This window comes from Sitodiplosis mosellana, unplaced genomic scaffold, assembly GCF_009176505.1.
Source record: "Sitodiplosis mosellana isolate CC-2019 unplaced genomic scaffold, AAFC_SMos_1.0 Smas_scaffold_11, whole genome shotgun sequence".
In the NCBI taxonomy this organism is placed as follows: domain Eukaryota; kingdom Metazoa; phylum Arthropoda; class Insecta; order Diptera; family Cecidomyiidae; genus Sitodiplosis; species Sitodiplosis mosellana.
Window position 1 is genome coordinate 632,765 of NW_022595253.1, and position 13,633 is coordinate 646,397.

The 13,633-nt window shown below is 36.5% G+C and overlaps 4 protein-coding genes across 7 annotated transcripts; 2 read left to right on the plus strand and 2 right to left on the minus strand.

Moving 5' to 3' along the window:
* Positions 1-3,601: 3,601 nt before the first annotated feature.
* LOC129567384 (uncharacterized) lies at positions 3,602-5,813 on the plus strand. The gene is made up of 2 exons (XM_055444214.1): positions 3,602-4,049; positions 4,148-5,813. Exons 1-2 carry the CDS (start codon positions 3,936-3,938, stop codon positions 5,705-5,707), a joined length of 1,674 nt encoding a protein of 557 aa, XP_055300189.1. The 5' UTR covers positions 3,602-3,935; the 3' UTR covers positions 5,708-5,813.
* A 619-nt stretch (positions 5,814-6,432) lies between these two features.
* On the plus strand, positions 6,433-8,462 carry LOC129567385 (uncharacterized). The gene is made up of 2 exons (XM_055444215.1): positions 6,433-6,683; positions 6,780-8,462. The coding sequence occupies exons 1-2, from the start codon at positions 6,561-6,563 to the stop codon at positions 7,512-7,514; spliced, it is 858 nt and encodes a 285-aa protein (XP_055300190.1). The 5' UTR covers positions 6,433-6,560; the 3' UTR covers positions 7,515-8,462.
* Positions 8,463-8,568: 106 nt separating this feature from the next.
* Positions 8,569-10,484, minus strand: LOC129567386 (transcription initiation factor TFIID subunit 13). Of its 3 annotated transcripts, none has more exons than XM_055444217.1 (4): positions 10,249-10,383; positions 9,985-10,166; positions 9,674-9,834; positions 8,569-8,788 (listed from the first exon to the last, which is right to left on the minus strand). In XM_055444217.1, the coding sequence occupies exons 1-4, from the start codon at positions 10,336-10,338 to the stop codon at positions 8,736-8,738; spliced, it is 486 nt and encodes a 161-aa protein (XP_055300192.1). In that variant the 5' UTR covers positions 10,339-10,383; the 3' UTR covers positions 8,569-8,735. The 3 variants fall into 3 exon arrangements, with proteins under 3 accessions (XP_055300192.1, XP_055300193.1, XP_055300191.1); XM_055444218.1 differs by lacking the exon at positions 8,569-8,788 and adding an exon at positions 9,066-9,299 and having other exon boundaries at positions 10,267-10,484; XM_055444216.1 differs by lacking the exon at positions 8,569-8,788 and adding an exon at positions 9,066-9,299.
* LOC129567383 (protein nessun dorma) lies at positions 10,413-13,525 on the minus strand. Of its 2 annotated transcripts, XM_055444213.1 has the most exons (8): positions 13,229-13,517; positions 12,844-13,102; positions 12,420-12,649; positions 12,067-12,341; positions 11,638-11,998; positions 11,261-11,537; positions 11,048-11,186; positions 10,413-10,604 (listed from the first exon to the last, which is right to left on the minus strand). In XM_055444213.1, exons 1-8 carry the CDS (start codon positions 13,371-13,373, stop codon positions 10,563-10,565), a joined length of 1,728 nt encoding a protein of 575 aa, XP_055300188.1. In that variant the 5' UTR covers positions 13,374-13,517; the 3' UTR covers positions 10,413-10,562. The 2 variants fall into 2 exon arrangements, with proteins under 2 accessions (XP_055300188.1, XP_055300186.1); XM_055444211.1 differs by lacking the exon at positions 10,413-10,604 and having other exon boundaries at positions 10,772-11,186; positions 13,229-13,525.
* Positions 13,526-13,633: the final 108 nt, after the last annotated feature.

Consider the following 13,633-nt stretch of genomic DNA (forward strand, 5'->3'; position numbering starts at 1 on the left):
TGCACAAATTTTCATTAAGTCGTCGTAATAATAATCACATGTTAAAATCAAGATGACCAAGCGAAATTCCAAATTTTGTTTTGTCATGTATACATATGTGCTGTGTGTGGAGTCGTTAGCAAAAGGCTGAACCATTCTATTGTTTTTTTTTTCACCTTCTTTCGTGGAGCGAATTCGCTTCATGGCACATTCCTCTGCCGTATATCAACATCTTCTCTAATAAACTCATTAAAGATGGCTATGAATTGTAAATGATATACTTATTTTATGGTCATCATAGTACGGCTACGCGTTCAACTGTGCTGTTTGAATTTCCGTTTATACTCGTGACGCTGATATTCGGCGTTAATTTTGGTTTTTCAGCGCGCATTCTCTTCACTTTGAAATGAAACACACGAACCATTTGGTTTAGCTATTTTGATGTGGCATTTTTTTTCGGCGAGAATTTTTTTTTTTCATTGAGTTGTCAAAAATGGTTCATTTATGACTTCTTTCCACTCGAACGATGTTACTGGCTATGCGATGAGGAGTTATAAAATTAATATTTCTTTATACTTAAAATAGCACTTTTCATTCGAAATGGAAACGTATTCACGTTCATAAAATATGGGATTAACAATCATAAAAGCGATACCACGACCATTTTACATGTATTTAATTTCGACGAGTGTGTGTATTTGTGTGTGTGTGGTGTGGATATTAGCATTATTATTGGGGTCGTTCTCCCGTTCTCATTGGTGATTAAAGGAGTTAATTTCCAAAATACTGTGTGGCAGGCGACGAAAAAAAATGATTATGAACGAAACGAAATTTTCGTCATCATCGTTTTTTTCGGGGGTGCTTTTTCATGAAATGTTATTATGAATTATGTCGTCATTTTGAACATGAAATAACATAAAACAATTCAGTTGACAGGCTACTTCCTATGGAAGTCAAATGAACTCTAACTCTCGCGCTTTTTACCTTGATTGGCGTTCATTCGTTTGTTCGTTCTTCTTTCAGGCCGCAAATTTATTTCAATCTTTTCATACAAATAGTACTTTTATATGCCTTTATGGCACAGTTCAGGTGACTATGGGCTTGACGATGTTGTAATTAAACGACTCACATGCCTAAAAAAAAAACAACAGAGAAAAAATCCGTGAAAAATCGCTGTGTTGAACTTTCCAAGTGAAAACAACAGCACACACAAAAAATGGAACAAACAAAATAAAGGCGGCTTTTTCACTACTTCACATTTCCACCTAATCAAGGAACAATATTTTTTTTCTTTTTAATGGTTTTTTGTCACGTTAACACCAAACTTTGCTTTTTTTTCTCGTCTATTTCGCACATATTTCTCGTTTGGTTTTCTTTTTCGGGCGATTAAAGCCGACGGTTGGCGCACGAAACCCGACAAAGTTTTGCGGGTCTTTCGTTTTTAATTGGTGGATCTGCGCCGAAGAGAGCTTAATGAAAACGAACGGAATTAAATGGAAAATGGAAATTGGAAATTATTTTCACGCGATGAAATTAAACTTTATGCCTGTTGCCAATCAAATTGCGGTATAATTTAAAAAAAAAAAAGTGGTGAAAAATCTTCAACTTTTTGTTTTCGAAAGAAAAAAAAACTTCAAAAATAACTCGATTGTTGAAATATTGTGGAAAAGGTTGAAAAGTAAATCAACGTTTTTTTCTGTCAAGGCTGAAAAAAGAAAAGTAGCAAAGGAAATTTGAAGAAAAAAACCCAACAGAAGTGAGCGTCGATTCAACAAATTCATAATTTGTGATAGTTGCACGTTGCGACATATGTTCCAACATGTTGATATTTACAAAATTATGCTATTTCGTCTGGCAGTCAAAGTTTATAGCCGGGAACATTTCAATCATCTGGTGCACTGCAAATGATGCGAATGACAAAGCAAAAGACACCCCAGAAATGGTTTGAAATAACTAACCCCATGAGTAAATAAAACCGAATGATTATTGTTTTTGTTTGTTGTTTTGCTTCAGCAGCGATGATGCTGTAGTTAGTTGTGGGTTTGCATTACAAACAAACAAAAAAAAGGGGCTGGCAAGAGCGAAAAATCATTTAGTGAAATTGTGACATCTCGGAGGAAAGGCCGCAATTGTAAACGAGATAAGAGTGTGGAAAATGATACCTACGATGGAACCCCACTTTCTTCGTGCAAACAGATACAACTACATTCGGCGAGGTTGAGTCGAATCCGAGAGAGAAAGCGAGTCAATGCGTAAGCGTATTGCGTGTAGCTTGGCTTTCAATCAAATCGAAAATTATAATCCCCATATCTGACTGCCGCATCGGATTTATATTTGTATCAATGTCATGTAATACATTTTCACGTAAAAACACCATCATGAACAATATGCTGATGAGTCGAACGAAGCACACACACTCTACGCTCGCTCGCTCGTTTGCTCAATGCAAACAATGTCATTTAGACGCGCAAATTTGTTTGCCCTTACTCTTCCATTCGGCAGCGGTGGCGGTGGCGTGGTAATGGTGTTGGTGTTGTTTTGATGTTGATTTTATTGCTGTCACTCGGTGTGACATCCCGTCTGTTGTTGTTTTTCACCAATTTGCTTATGCTATGATGAGTATGCTGTTCAGATGAAATTATGAAAATTGGTGTTGAATTTAGCCCACAAGAAGGTAAAATATGTTCCATAAATTGAATTAAGCGAGTATTTGCTAACCCCGCCACCGTTACTGCTTGTTTACCATACAACGCACATGCTTCTGTTTACACAAAACACTTTGGTTCTGCTTTTTTTTCGATTTATTCAAATTAAAATACAATCACAGGGGATTTTCTATTCGAAATTTTTGCTTCACATTATCATTTTAATTTGATTCATTTTACACGCAAATGAAAATCTCCTTATCGGTGACGGATAAGCACCGTGCAGATTTGCAAAACGACATACCAATTTTAACAACATGCAGGCGACAACTCGAACGTCATTCACCTCATTTTATGCCAAATAATTAGAAGCATTTACAAACATTTATTCGCATCTTGATTGACGCTTTGAGAGGAACGAATGGTTTAGGCATGAGCCAAGCTCCAAGTTGGTTAGTTGCTCTGAATAAAAATACAATTGGGAATGTTGCCTACAAAGAATCACATTTTTTGTACAAAAACCACATTTTTGATTAAAAATATGTTTTCTGAAGATTTTTCGTATCGAAAATGACATTGAAATATTGAAAATACTATGGATTTCATGGACGACACATGATATGATTTCCAGCAAAATGTTTATTTCCAAACGATCATTGGAAAAATTGATTTTTTTCTCGTCTGTATTTTACATTAAAAAGGAATGAATGTATGTTGACTGCGAATTTGGTGTGATAGAGAGAAGAACAGCTCACAACTTCTATTGTAATGCAATGTCAACGCAACACGTAGCGGCTACAAAGCATCAAAGCATCTTGAATACATTCAAACAAATCAGAATACACATAAACCACTTGTCATTGATTCTTGTGGCGGTTTCAATGTGTGAATTCCACTGAATGATACGACTTTATGAGTTTTGTGTACTTGATTTAGTTCAAAATTTCCACGGAAATTAGCACAAATCTTTTCGCTACCATGGTAATAAAAATTAGCTCTAGATTGTTAATGAGATCACATTTTATTTCCATATAAATTTAAATTCTATTCAAACATTTCGTTTTCATCTCATTTCAAATGCTACTATTACCTGATTGTTAACGCCATCTGATATCGTCTCAACTCACAACAATTTGGCGCTTACATTATTTGACATTTCTCCACACAAATCGTATACAAACGGACTTTCGCGTTAGCTGTAACAATCAACAGGCTAAAGAGATTTCATATCAACGCTCGAATATTTTCTAAAAAAAAGTTCAATTTTAATTTTAAATCAAGAGAAATAATTGCAAAGAACAGAATCCAAAAATGCCATTCATTTCAAACGATTTTGAATGGAAATTGGTTGAAGATGACGAGCCATACGACAAAGAACAATTTGTTGTTGTGAGAAAACTCCATGTCAAGCCATACAAGTATGGGGTACGTATTTGATATTAACATCGAATTGATATGCTGAAACTACAAGTAAATCATTTATGTGCAATTAAAATAATTTTTACTTTTGATCCTTGTTTTAGCCAATCAACGAAGTTTCGTTCGATCTAATTGATCAACGCTTCCGGAAATTCGGAGAAATCGAATCAATCGAAATTTCGCCTAACAAGAAATCAGCGCATGTTACATTTTCCAGCAACTATAGCGCGTATTGGATGCAATTGAAACATGATTTTGACAAGATGATGGACCCAGATAAGAAAATGCCATTCGAGATTCGTCCGGCCAATTCATGGAATCAACCATCAGAAAATGCCGTTTTGCCACCATACCACGATGTCGATATGGAAGGTGCAGTACCACCACCGGAAATTTTCATATTGAACGAAGACTGTCTGTTGCACTTGTTCAAGTTTTTGGATCTTGACTCTCTGGTCAATATGGCCTATGTCTGCAAAATGTTCAGAGAATTGCTGGACACACACTGTTTTCCACATATTCGAAAATTCGAATTCAAAAGTGAGAACCATTTCGACGGTTATGATCCACGCTTGTTCTCAATGTCGTTGGTTAAAATGCGTCGAACACTACGCTGCATTGGTCCCTTCATTACCGATCTCACCTTTCAATGTAACGCCGAGGAAAACAATCGGACAAAATATTCGGTTTTTAAGCACGATATCATCAGCCGATTTTTAGAAGTATTGGCTGAAAAAATTGGGCCAAACATTCGACGAGCGTGGTTTTCAGGAATTTTGCTTTTTGAAGAGGATGGTATCTCAAGAATTGCGCCCATTCTACATCATTTGGAAATGTTGAAAATCGAAGGAAACTACAGCCATGACGGCTACGCAGATATCGATTTTCAAACATTATGCCCGAATTTGATTGATTTTGAACTAAATGCACCAGTTCCAATGACGAAAACCGACAAACCGTGGAGTACATTGCGTCGTTTGGCCTGCGTTTGGGATGAAGATATGGAACCACCTGACATGCAATCTTTTTTTGAATGGAATCCACAGCTCACATGCGTGCAATTTCGAATTTGGAGATCCCTTGATGGAGACATTTCAGTGGCAGCCGTAAACTTGCCTCTTCTTGAGAAAATTGGCATATACGATGACTTTGAAAATTTTTGCATAAGTGGTCAAAGCATCGCTTGCCTGAATAGTCTTCAATATTTAATGGAAGTAACCATGCATGATTTGGATGAAAATTGTCTGGAAAGTGTTATCGACTGTTTGAAAACAATGGTTCGGTTACGGAAAATACATCTGCACTTGCACCCAATTCAACCAATTGAATTCGAAGAGGAATATGAGCAGTCATTGGTCAAATTGGCTAGGCAACTTCCGAATTTGGAACACTTCGCTCTAGATGGTGTGACAATAACCGAAGTAAATTTGATCAAATTCGTTCGATTTGCGAATCAATTGAAAACACTTAAGCTTTGTTATTGCAAAGTGGGTTTTACGGATAAATTGATCTTAAAACTGGTCAAAGTGTTGGAATGCAATCGATCACAGCCCAGCGATGCTTTGCTACTGGAATTGGACCGTAAGGAATTTGAAAATTTAAACGTGATTGAGAACGAGTCAATGCGACCATACCTCAAAATCGAGCCCGTGAAGAGCCAATGAAAAAAAATAAGAATTTCCCACAAATATAGTTCTCTTTCTTCACCGTTTTCTGTATATTCCACTCAAAATTCAAATATGAACTGAATAAAAATCAATATGAATGCAATTGTTTGTATTTTTGCTATGTTTTTATTTTATTTATCCCAATCAAATTCATGACACCATCTATATTATACATTAGGTTACTTTCAGCTACGTAAATTTCTGCAGAAAAATAATCATCTCAAACAATCGTTGGAAAAATGGATTGTTTCCGACAGAAAGTCATCATTTGATTTACAAAGGTGAATTTGGCTGTGAATTTGGTGTGAAAGAGAGAAGAACAGCTCGTAAATTCTATTGCGATGCAATGTGAACGAAACACATAACGACCGCTGCTTGAATACATTCAAACAAATCAGAATACACAAAAACTTCACTTGTCATTGACCATTGTGTCGGTTTCTATGTGTGAATTCACCTAAATGGTACAAATTTATGAATTTTACATGCTTGATTTAGTCTAAAATAAAAAATATTTTTAGAAACGGTAGAAGAATTAGCATTAGATGGTTCATGAGATCATATTTTATTTTATTGCAAATTTAAATTCAACCTTAAGATCCGTTTTTATCTCATTTCAAATGCTGCTATCAATGATGATTTTCAACGCCATCTGATATCGACTGACACATATGAATTGGCGCTCATTTTTTGACAGTTCATTGTACGAATTGTGAAAAAACGGACTTTCGTGTTAATTAGCATCAACTGGCAAAACGTCTTGATATCAACGCTCCAATATCCACTAAAAATTATTCTTTTAGTTTAGTTTCAATTTAAGGGTAATAATTGTGAAGGATAAAACCAAAACATGCCTTTCATTTCAAACGGTTCCGAATGGAAATTAATTGATGATGAAGAGCCGTACGATAAAAAGCGATTCGTTGTGGTGAAGACACTTCATGTCAAGTTGAACACAACAGATACAGCATTGGTACGTATTTATCTTAGTGAAAATTTCTGTCTGAAATTCAGCCATTTGTATTAAATCAACTTCATTTCAATTTGCTTTTGTTTCTTTCTATTTCAGCCGATTCAAGAATTTTCGATTGATCAAATTCGTCAGCACACCCGCAAATTTGGTCAGATTGAATCCATCGAAATGTTGCAGGATAATTCAGCACTTGTGTCATTTGCCAGCGATCATATGGCCCATTCTATGCAATTGCAACATGACTTTGACAAGAAGACGGGAATAAAGCAGCCGTTCCAGGTTCGTCCAGCCGATACATTTGAACAGCCACAAAGCAAGACCAATTTGCCACCGAAGAAAGTTTTCAAAGTCGACGAACAAACATCAAAAATGTGCATGTTGAACGAAGACTGTTTACTGCATCTGTTCAAGTTTTTGGATCTCAATTCACTCGTGAACATGGCCGATGTGTGCAAAATGTTCAACGGTTTGCTGCACAAATACAGTTTTCCACATATTAAGAAATACGAATTCAAACACGATATTTTCGACACGCGCAAATTCAACCCGACCTTGCTCCCAAAGTTATTGGAAAGAATGCGTCGAACTCTACATTGCGTTGGCCGTCACATCACTGATCTAACCATTGAAGTCGGTAATAGGACTAGTGAGTGGATCTCTGCACATGATAGCGCCGGTGGATTTTGGGGAATTTTAGCTGAGTATGTTGGTACAAATCTCCGTCAAGCTTATTGGCAAATAGGTGAATCACATCTTTCGCTGCTTGAAAGAGAAGAAGAAATCGCAAAAATCGCACCGATTCTACGTCACTTGGAGCACTTGAGAATCTAAGCAGACAGCTTGGATGAATATATTATCGATTTCCAAACATTGTGCCCGAATTTAGTCGAGTTTGAGCTGAGTGCACCCGTGAAATTGCCCAATTGTGACAGACCGTGGAGGTCGCTACGTTGTTTGGACACCCAGTTTTGCTGTGTGCATGGGAATGAACGTACGTTGCCATCATATTATCAATGGAATCCACAGCTCACATGCGTGGCTTTTCGGACTACTGAAGTTTTCCCCGTTCGAGGCATTCTATCTGCTGTCGCAAACCTAAGTTTGCTTGAAAAAGTCCACATCGGCTGGTACGGCTATTATCCCGTGGGAGGACACGACATCACTTGCCTGAAAAATCTACAGCATTTGACTGAAATAGAGTTGTGGGGTGTGAATCATCGCTGTTTGGAGAGTATTTCCGACTGTTTGGCAACATTCGTTGGGTTGCGAAAAATCTTACTGGATTGTGATGCGGATCATGGCACGGCGAATGAACGAAGCTTTGGCCTGTCATTTTTCAAATTGGCTAAGTGTTCGAATTATATACTGAAGTGTTCGAATTATATACTGCTAGAATACCCAAAGCAATGAAAACTCTCGAGCTTTGTAATCATAAAAACTCGCCAAAAATCAACTTCGAATTGTTATTGGTTAACGTATCGGAACCCAAACCACAGAATCTCTCTCGGTTCCAGGAATTTCATTCACCCGAATTTGATAATTACTATGTGTTTGGAACAAAGGCGGTGTTACGATATCTAAGACGAACGTCGAAATAGTAATCGCATGAGAATGATACTACAAATTTTATAGGCTGTCAATTGCCACCAATAATTTTTTCTAGAGTAAAAAAATAAAAATAAGCCTTCCATCAATACAGTTCTTTTCCTCTCATTTTCATGAATATTCCACTCAAAATTTAAATATAATCTGAATAAAAATCAATATAAATTGCTTGTATTTTTGCCTTGTTTTGTTTTATTTTATCTTAATCAAAACCATTTCTATGATATGTCTATGTTGACTCGGCCAAAATGAAGTTGAAGTGTTTTTATTTTCAGGAATAGTTTTTAGCGCCAATGATTGTTCTTAACTCGATTGAATCGGGAGATCGGATTCGATAGTTGAGCTCGTCAAGAAGAAAACTCCCCTCGTCATTGAATATGCACAAGTTCAATGCTATTAGTTTGGAAAATAAAAACTTTATGATGCGGAATAAACTGCGTAAATCCGTTACATTGGTTGAAAAGACGTCGATTTTTCAAGAGTATCGCTCTTGCATTTGCCTGTAGTAAATTGAATTGAATAAGCTTCGATGAGGAATTGTTATAGTGACACCGTTGATGCGTGTCTAGCATTTATGTTATGCATGTGTATGACTCGTTAAATAGTAGACGACTCCCTGATACGGTTATTGTTACGGTTATTGTAAATGCCAAAGTCCATGTCGAATTAATCTAAGCCAATGACTCTCAATCGACTCTAGATTACCCATATTAAAATGATGATACTAGTTTGAAATGTCTTTCGATATAGAGAAGAAACAAAAAAACCCAAAGTAACTTTCAATCTGATATAAAATCTGTAGTTAATCGTGGTTTTATTATCCCATCATTTTTCTTTATTTACAATTTTAGCAAAAAGTCAAGTGTGTGTGTGTGTTTTTTTTTTTGTTACCCATTCTTGTTGTGTCAATGCCGAATAGAAAATCCAAATGTGCATTGACCGATATAAATTTTGTATGCTATGGATTTTGTTCTACATTTTCATTTTTCATAGTTAATTTTTTACGTAAATCTAAAAGAGGGGCGAATGGAAAGAAAGAAGAAAAATAAAATCAAATCATAAAATGGAATTGAAATGAAAAGAACAAAACACCAATTCGATGTACAGAGAGGAAAAAAAAACAAACAAAATGTTCTGATTGGAATGAGATGAACGTATATATGTATGTGAGCAGTCGACACAAATGACCACATAAAATATTGAGGTGAATTTTGAGTATTCGGTTTGGCATGGCAGAAAGAATAGAAAATGTCGTCGAATGCAGATGGTCAGAAGATCGTTCGGTTCGTCGATGAATGAATTGAAGCATACAAATGACAGCCACCACAGTGATGAAGATGATGATTGCATATAAAAAATATGTGTTTATTTGAATTTTCCCTCACTTCCAACATATTTGATTTCGTCAAAAGCTTTACGGGCCCGCTTCAGTTCTTCGTTCATCGTTAGCAAGTCTTTTACACGGGCGTATTTACGCTGATCTTTTCGCACCAGAAACACTATGTCCTCCACTTGTACACGACCCGTGCGTCCAATTTCCATCGCTCTGCAAGATGACACGTTAAATTAGTGCAAATTCAAATTGAATGGCAATAACAAGCTGATGACAACTTCTTTTGACCATTTTATATTCTCTGTTTCCATTTCAGAATCATTTCACTGGACTTTCTGTCATTGCCTAGCATTCTAGCCTTACCTGTGCGTGGTTTCAGTAATGAATTCAATAACCAGATCCTCAAGTAAATCCACACTTTCCGTGTATGGATTTTGGTCATCACCATACCCGTACATCATGCAACGTAACTCTTTGCTGAACAGTCGTTTGCGTCCAGAGGTGGTTGAACCAAGCTGTGGATCAGCTATATCATCTTCATCAAACTATAAATAAGGAATGGATTTTTCCATCAGTCAAAACAATCCGAAAGACGATCATAATTTACACTTGAAAAGTCTGAGTTACCAAAAATGCTCTACAAACCTCAATCAATTCCGGATTTTCTGTATTGTCGTTTTCAGCAATTTCTTCCTCTTCTTTGTGTGGCTCAGACATGTTGATGACTTTTTTGCAGTAAAACTACAAACTTATTTTAAGTGACTCAACGTTTTAATAAATGAATATTTTGATTTTTGTATGAATTTATGTGGAATTTCGTGTATTTTCTGTGGATAGTTTCATTGTTTGATGTACGATTAGAAATGTCAAAATATGTTGTTTAAGTGTATTGTGTGTGATTGACGTTAAGTTGGCTGCAGTTGATTTCGAATTTCGACTTTTCAAACTGACACATCCATTCGGATTTCGTTTTTGTTTTCAGCCTATCAAATAAGAAAAACAAATTGGATAAAAATGAGAAAATGTTGATTCTTTCAACGGGGATTTTGAAAAATGAATCTTTCAAATAATAAGTGGAAATGTTTAAATAAGAAATTATGACATAATAAGCGCATGAACATGGTTAGTAAAATGATATGAATGCAAATGATATAGTTAGAATGGACTTTAATAGAGATTCTATGAATGGCAACAGTTGTGAACAAAGAAATGATTGAAAATTTGTTTTTTTTTTTGGCAAATGTGGATGATGTGTTAGTAATCTATGACCTTAGTCTATGGAAATGATGGAGATGTCAGCGGTTGTGTTCTGATGAAAGCTTCCATTGTGCGATGCATTACGACTAATTGGACTCGACTGTTCTGTGTCATCGATTAAAATGGGCGATGATAGATCATTTGGTATTTTGCCATTTGGCATTCTTACATCGGTATTTGTAAATCCGCTGTCTTCGTAATTATCTTCCAAATATTCGGAATGTTGCAATGAAACCACATGATCCACAATGGCGATATTCCCCTTTTTGTTGCCACTGAATGTGCAATCGCCGCTTACGGTAATTGATCTGAAATGTATGAAATTTGGTTGAAATGTATGACAAAATGACTGACTCATATATAAAAAAAATCTATCTCTTACGGTATCAACTTGCGCAATTCGTCCAAGTTCGTGGCAATCTTCTTCTTTTCCCCATTCAAAATGTTTGATGCCTTTGTTTTGAAATAAATGGCATAATCACTGTTGTTTGTCATTTGAGCGGTAACAAACTGAATGTTTGTTGGATCAAATGTTTCCAAACCAGTTCCACAGTTTGAAACATTCGATTGATTCATGATCAATGTACCACCAGTGGCACATGAGATGCCAGTTGCAAAGTTCTGGATGAGTGTATTCTCTAGAACACACTTTGCATCACCTAGAATCGAAGCAGAATGATGTTTTTATTCAAATGAGTGATTTTTCCAATTGAAAAAAGACAGAATCTCATCTCAATCCAATTTTCCAAACTATCTTACCAGCGATTGCAATTCCAATTCCAGTTGAAGACGAACGATCACCGATGAGTTGACAATTTCGCAATGTGATGGTTCCACCTTTGGTCCAAATGCCAATCCGAACCTGTCGACAATCGATGATTACATTCTCAATTGTGTAGTCACCGTTGAACGATAGAAATATATTATCACTCTCTTCGATTGTGACGATGGCCTTTTCTTTTGATTCAAGAACGTTGCTATCCAAAGTGATCTTGTTGTTTTCTGCACCAGAGATGGCCTTTATCAAACCACCCGCATTCAAAGGCTCTAGCCATTTGATGCTATGACGACCGTGTGGCAAATAGATGTAGTCACGAGGTGCGCATGTTTTCAGACAATCCTGCAAGATTCATGTCATGGAAATTGATTATTTAGGCCCTAAATGTATGATTTATGCATTGTTCCTACCTTCAACGATGGAACAAACTTGACCAATTCATCAGCACCGATGAGTTTTCTGGCTGCTTCCAAGTATTCCATTTGTCGTGTGAATGTGTCTTCTTTCGTGACGATATGAACATTAGCCTTTTGATCGTATTTGATTTTGTTGTTATTCGATTTGGCTTTGAAATGAACGTCTTCGTACGTTCGACGAAAGACGGGATTTTCCAGCATTTCCATTTCATTGCGAATTTCAATCATACGCAATTGTAGACGCATCAACCCTTCGACTTTCTGGGGATCTAATGAACGGATGAAAGAAAGTTGCTTTATGAATGGCCGTTTTATTTCATTGAAAATAGACAAATGAGCCATGTTACCTTCTTCAGCATCTTCATCGTCACTCATTTCGAGTTCCATGATTTCTCGCTTATTCTGAATATACCGTGCTTCAGCCAATAGCTTCCGTATGTGATCGGCCATACCGCAATTCATGCCTCGCTTCAAATCGAAACAAAAGCGAATCCGCGATTCCAAGTGCTTTTTGCACCAATCGACCTCCTCGTCACTGTCACTGTCCCACGGCATCCAAACATTGCGATAGAAAAATCTGCCGAACAAATGGTTTAATCGATTTCAATTATATGTTTTCAAGAATGAGTTTCTGATTTGTTTTCAATACGAATACATATTTTTAATGCTTTTATTGCCACTAAATCGTAAATGTTGTATTACAGCCAAATCGTTTTATTTATTTTTTTCTTCATATTTTGAGATTGATGTACCAAAATGCATGAAACTAACCTCAATTCATCGATGCAGTCGGCCGTGCGTTCGATATTCAATTCGTTGTTCTCCTGATCAACGGTTGGCCAAAGATCTTCCAATGGCACTTCGTGAATTTCGGGCAAATGGACATCGTCATCTTGAACGGCACTGATCGAAAAATCAGCCATCAAATCTTGGAAGTAGACATTGTTTACCGTGCCCAGGACAACTGTTGGATACTTGATTTTGTATTGTTCGCATGTTGCGCGGTTCATTTTCCAAATGGCTTGCCATCCTGTGAATAAAATTGATGCAAATGAACGAATGACACCGAAACATTTTTTGGATTTGTGATTCCAATTCCAATGAATTTTTCAATTTATTGATAATTGCAACAAATTTAGCACTGAATTCGACCCACCAGCTGGTTCAATTTTTAGCTCAACATGACAAGCCCATTCTTCGCGTACATCTGAAGCGGGAACAGGTGATCCTTTGCACTGGAGAACATTGCACGATTCTTCCATCCGTTCCAAAAGACTTTTTTCAAATTCGTAAACATTCATTTTAACAAACAACTGACAAAAAAAAAATTTGCACAAAATTAACGAAAATAAAAACGGCTACAAAAAATGTGAGACAAAGACACGCGAGAACAATGATGTGTTGCGTTAGCTGCGAAAGTTCGTTGTTGCTTGAACGTCAAATTCAAAACGAAGCTCTTCGAAAATGACTCCTGTCATTCGGTGCGAAAATTTCGAAATACGTAACGCATGAAACCTTTCAACAGTTCTCTTTCTACGGCAATTAATTGTAATATCAAAAA

What these genes read in the sequence shown, in the direction of transcription:
- LOC129567383 (XM_055444211.1), bottom strand. Translation starts at nt 13,373, where the DNA reads ATGAATGTTTACGAATTTGAAAAAAGTCTTTTGGAACGGATGGAAGAA. An exon ending in GCTAAAAATTGAACCAGCTG is followed by an intron (nt 13,103 to 13,228) that starts GTGGGTCGAATT and finishes TTTTATTCACAG; the next exon opens with GATGGCAAGCCATTTGGAAA. An exon ending in CGATGAAGATGCTGAAGAAG is followed by an intron (nt 12,342 to 12,419) that starts GTAACATGGCTC and finishes TCCGTTCATTAG; the next exon opens with ATCCCCAGAAAGTCGAAGGG.
- LOC129567385 (XM_055444215.1), top strand. Translation starts at nt 6,561, where the DNA reads ATGCCTTTCATTTCAAACGGTTCCGAATGGAAATTAATTGATGATGAA. An exon ending in ACACAACAGATACAGCATTG is followed by an intron (nt 6,684 to 6,779) that starts GTACGTATTTAT and finishes TTTCTATTTCAG; the next exon opens with CCGATTCAAGAATTTTCGAT.
- LOC129567384 (XM_055444214.1), top strand. Translation starts at nt 3,936, where the DNA reads ATGCCATTCATTTCAAACGATTTTGAATGGAAATTGGTTGAAGATGAC. An exon ending in TCAAGCCATACAAGTATGGG is followed by an intron (nt 4,050 to 4,147) that starts GTACGTATTTGA and finishes TCCTTGTTTTAG; the next exon opens with CCAATCAACGAAGTTTCGTT.
- LOC129567386 (XM_055444217.1), bottom strand. Translation starts at nt 10,338, where the DNA reads ATGTCTGAGCCACACAAAGAAGAGGAAGAAATTGCTGAAAACGACAAT. An exon ending in ATTACTGAAACCACGCACAG is followed by an intron (nt 9,835 to 9,984) that starts GTAAGGCTAGAA and finishes GTCATCTTGCAG; the next exon opens with AGCGATGGAAATTGGACGCA. An exon ending in CGAAATCAAATATGTTGGAA is followed by an intron (nt 8,789 to 9,673) that starts GTGAGGGAAAAT and finishes AATTTACTACAG; the next exon opens with GCAAATGCAAGAGCGATACT.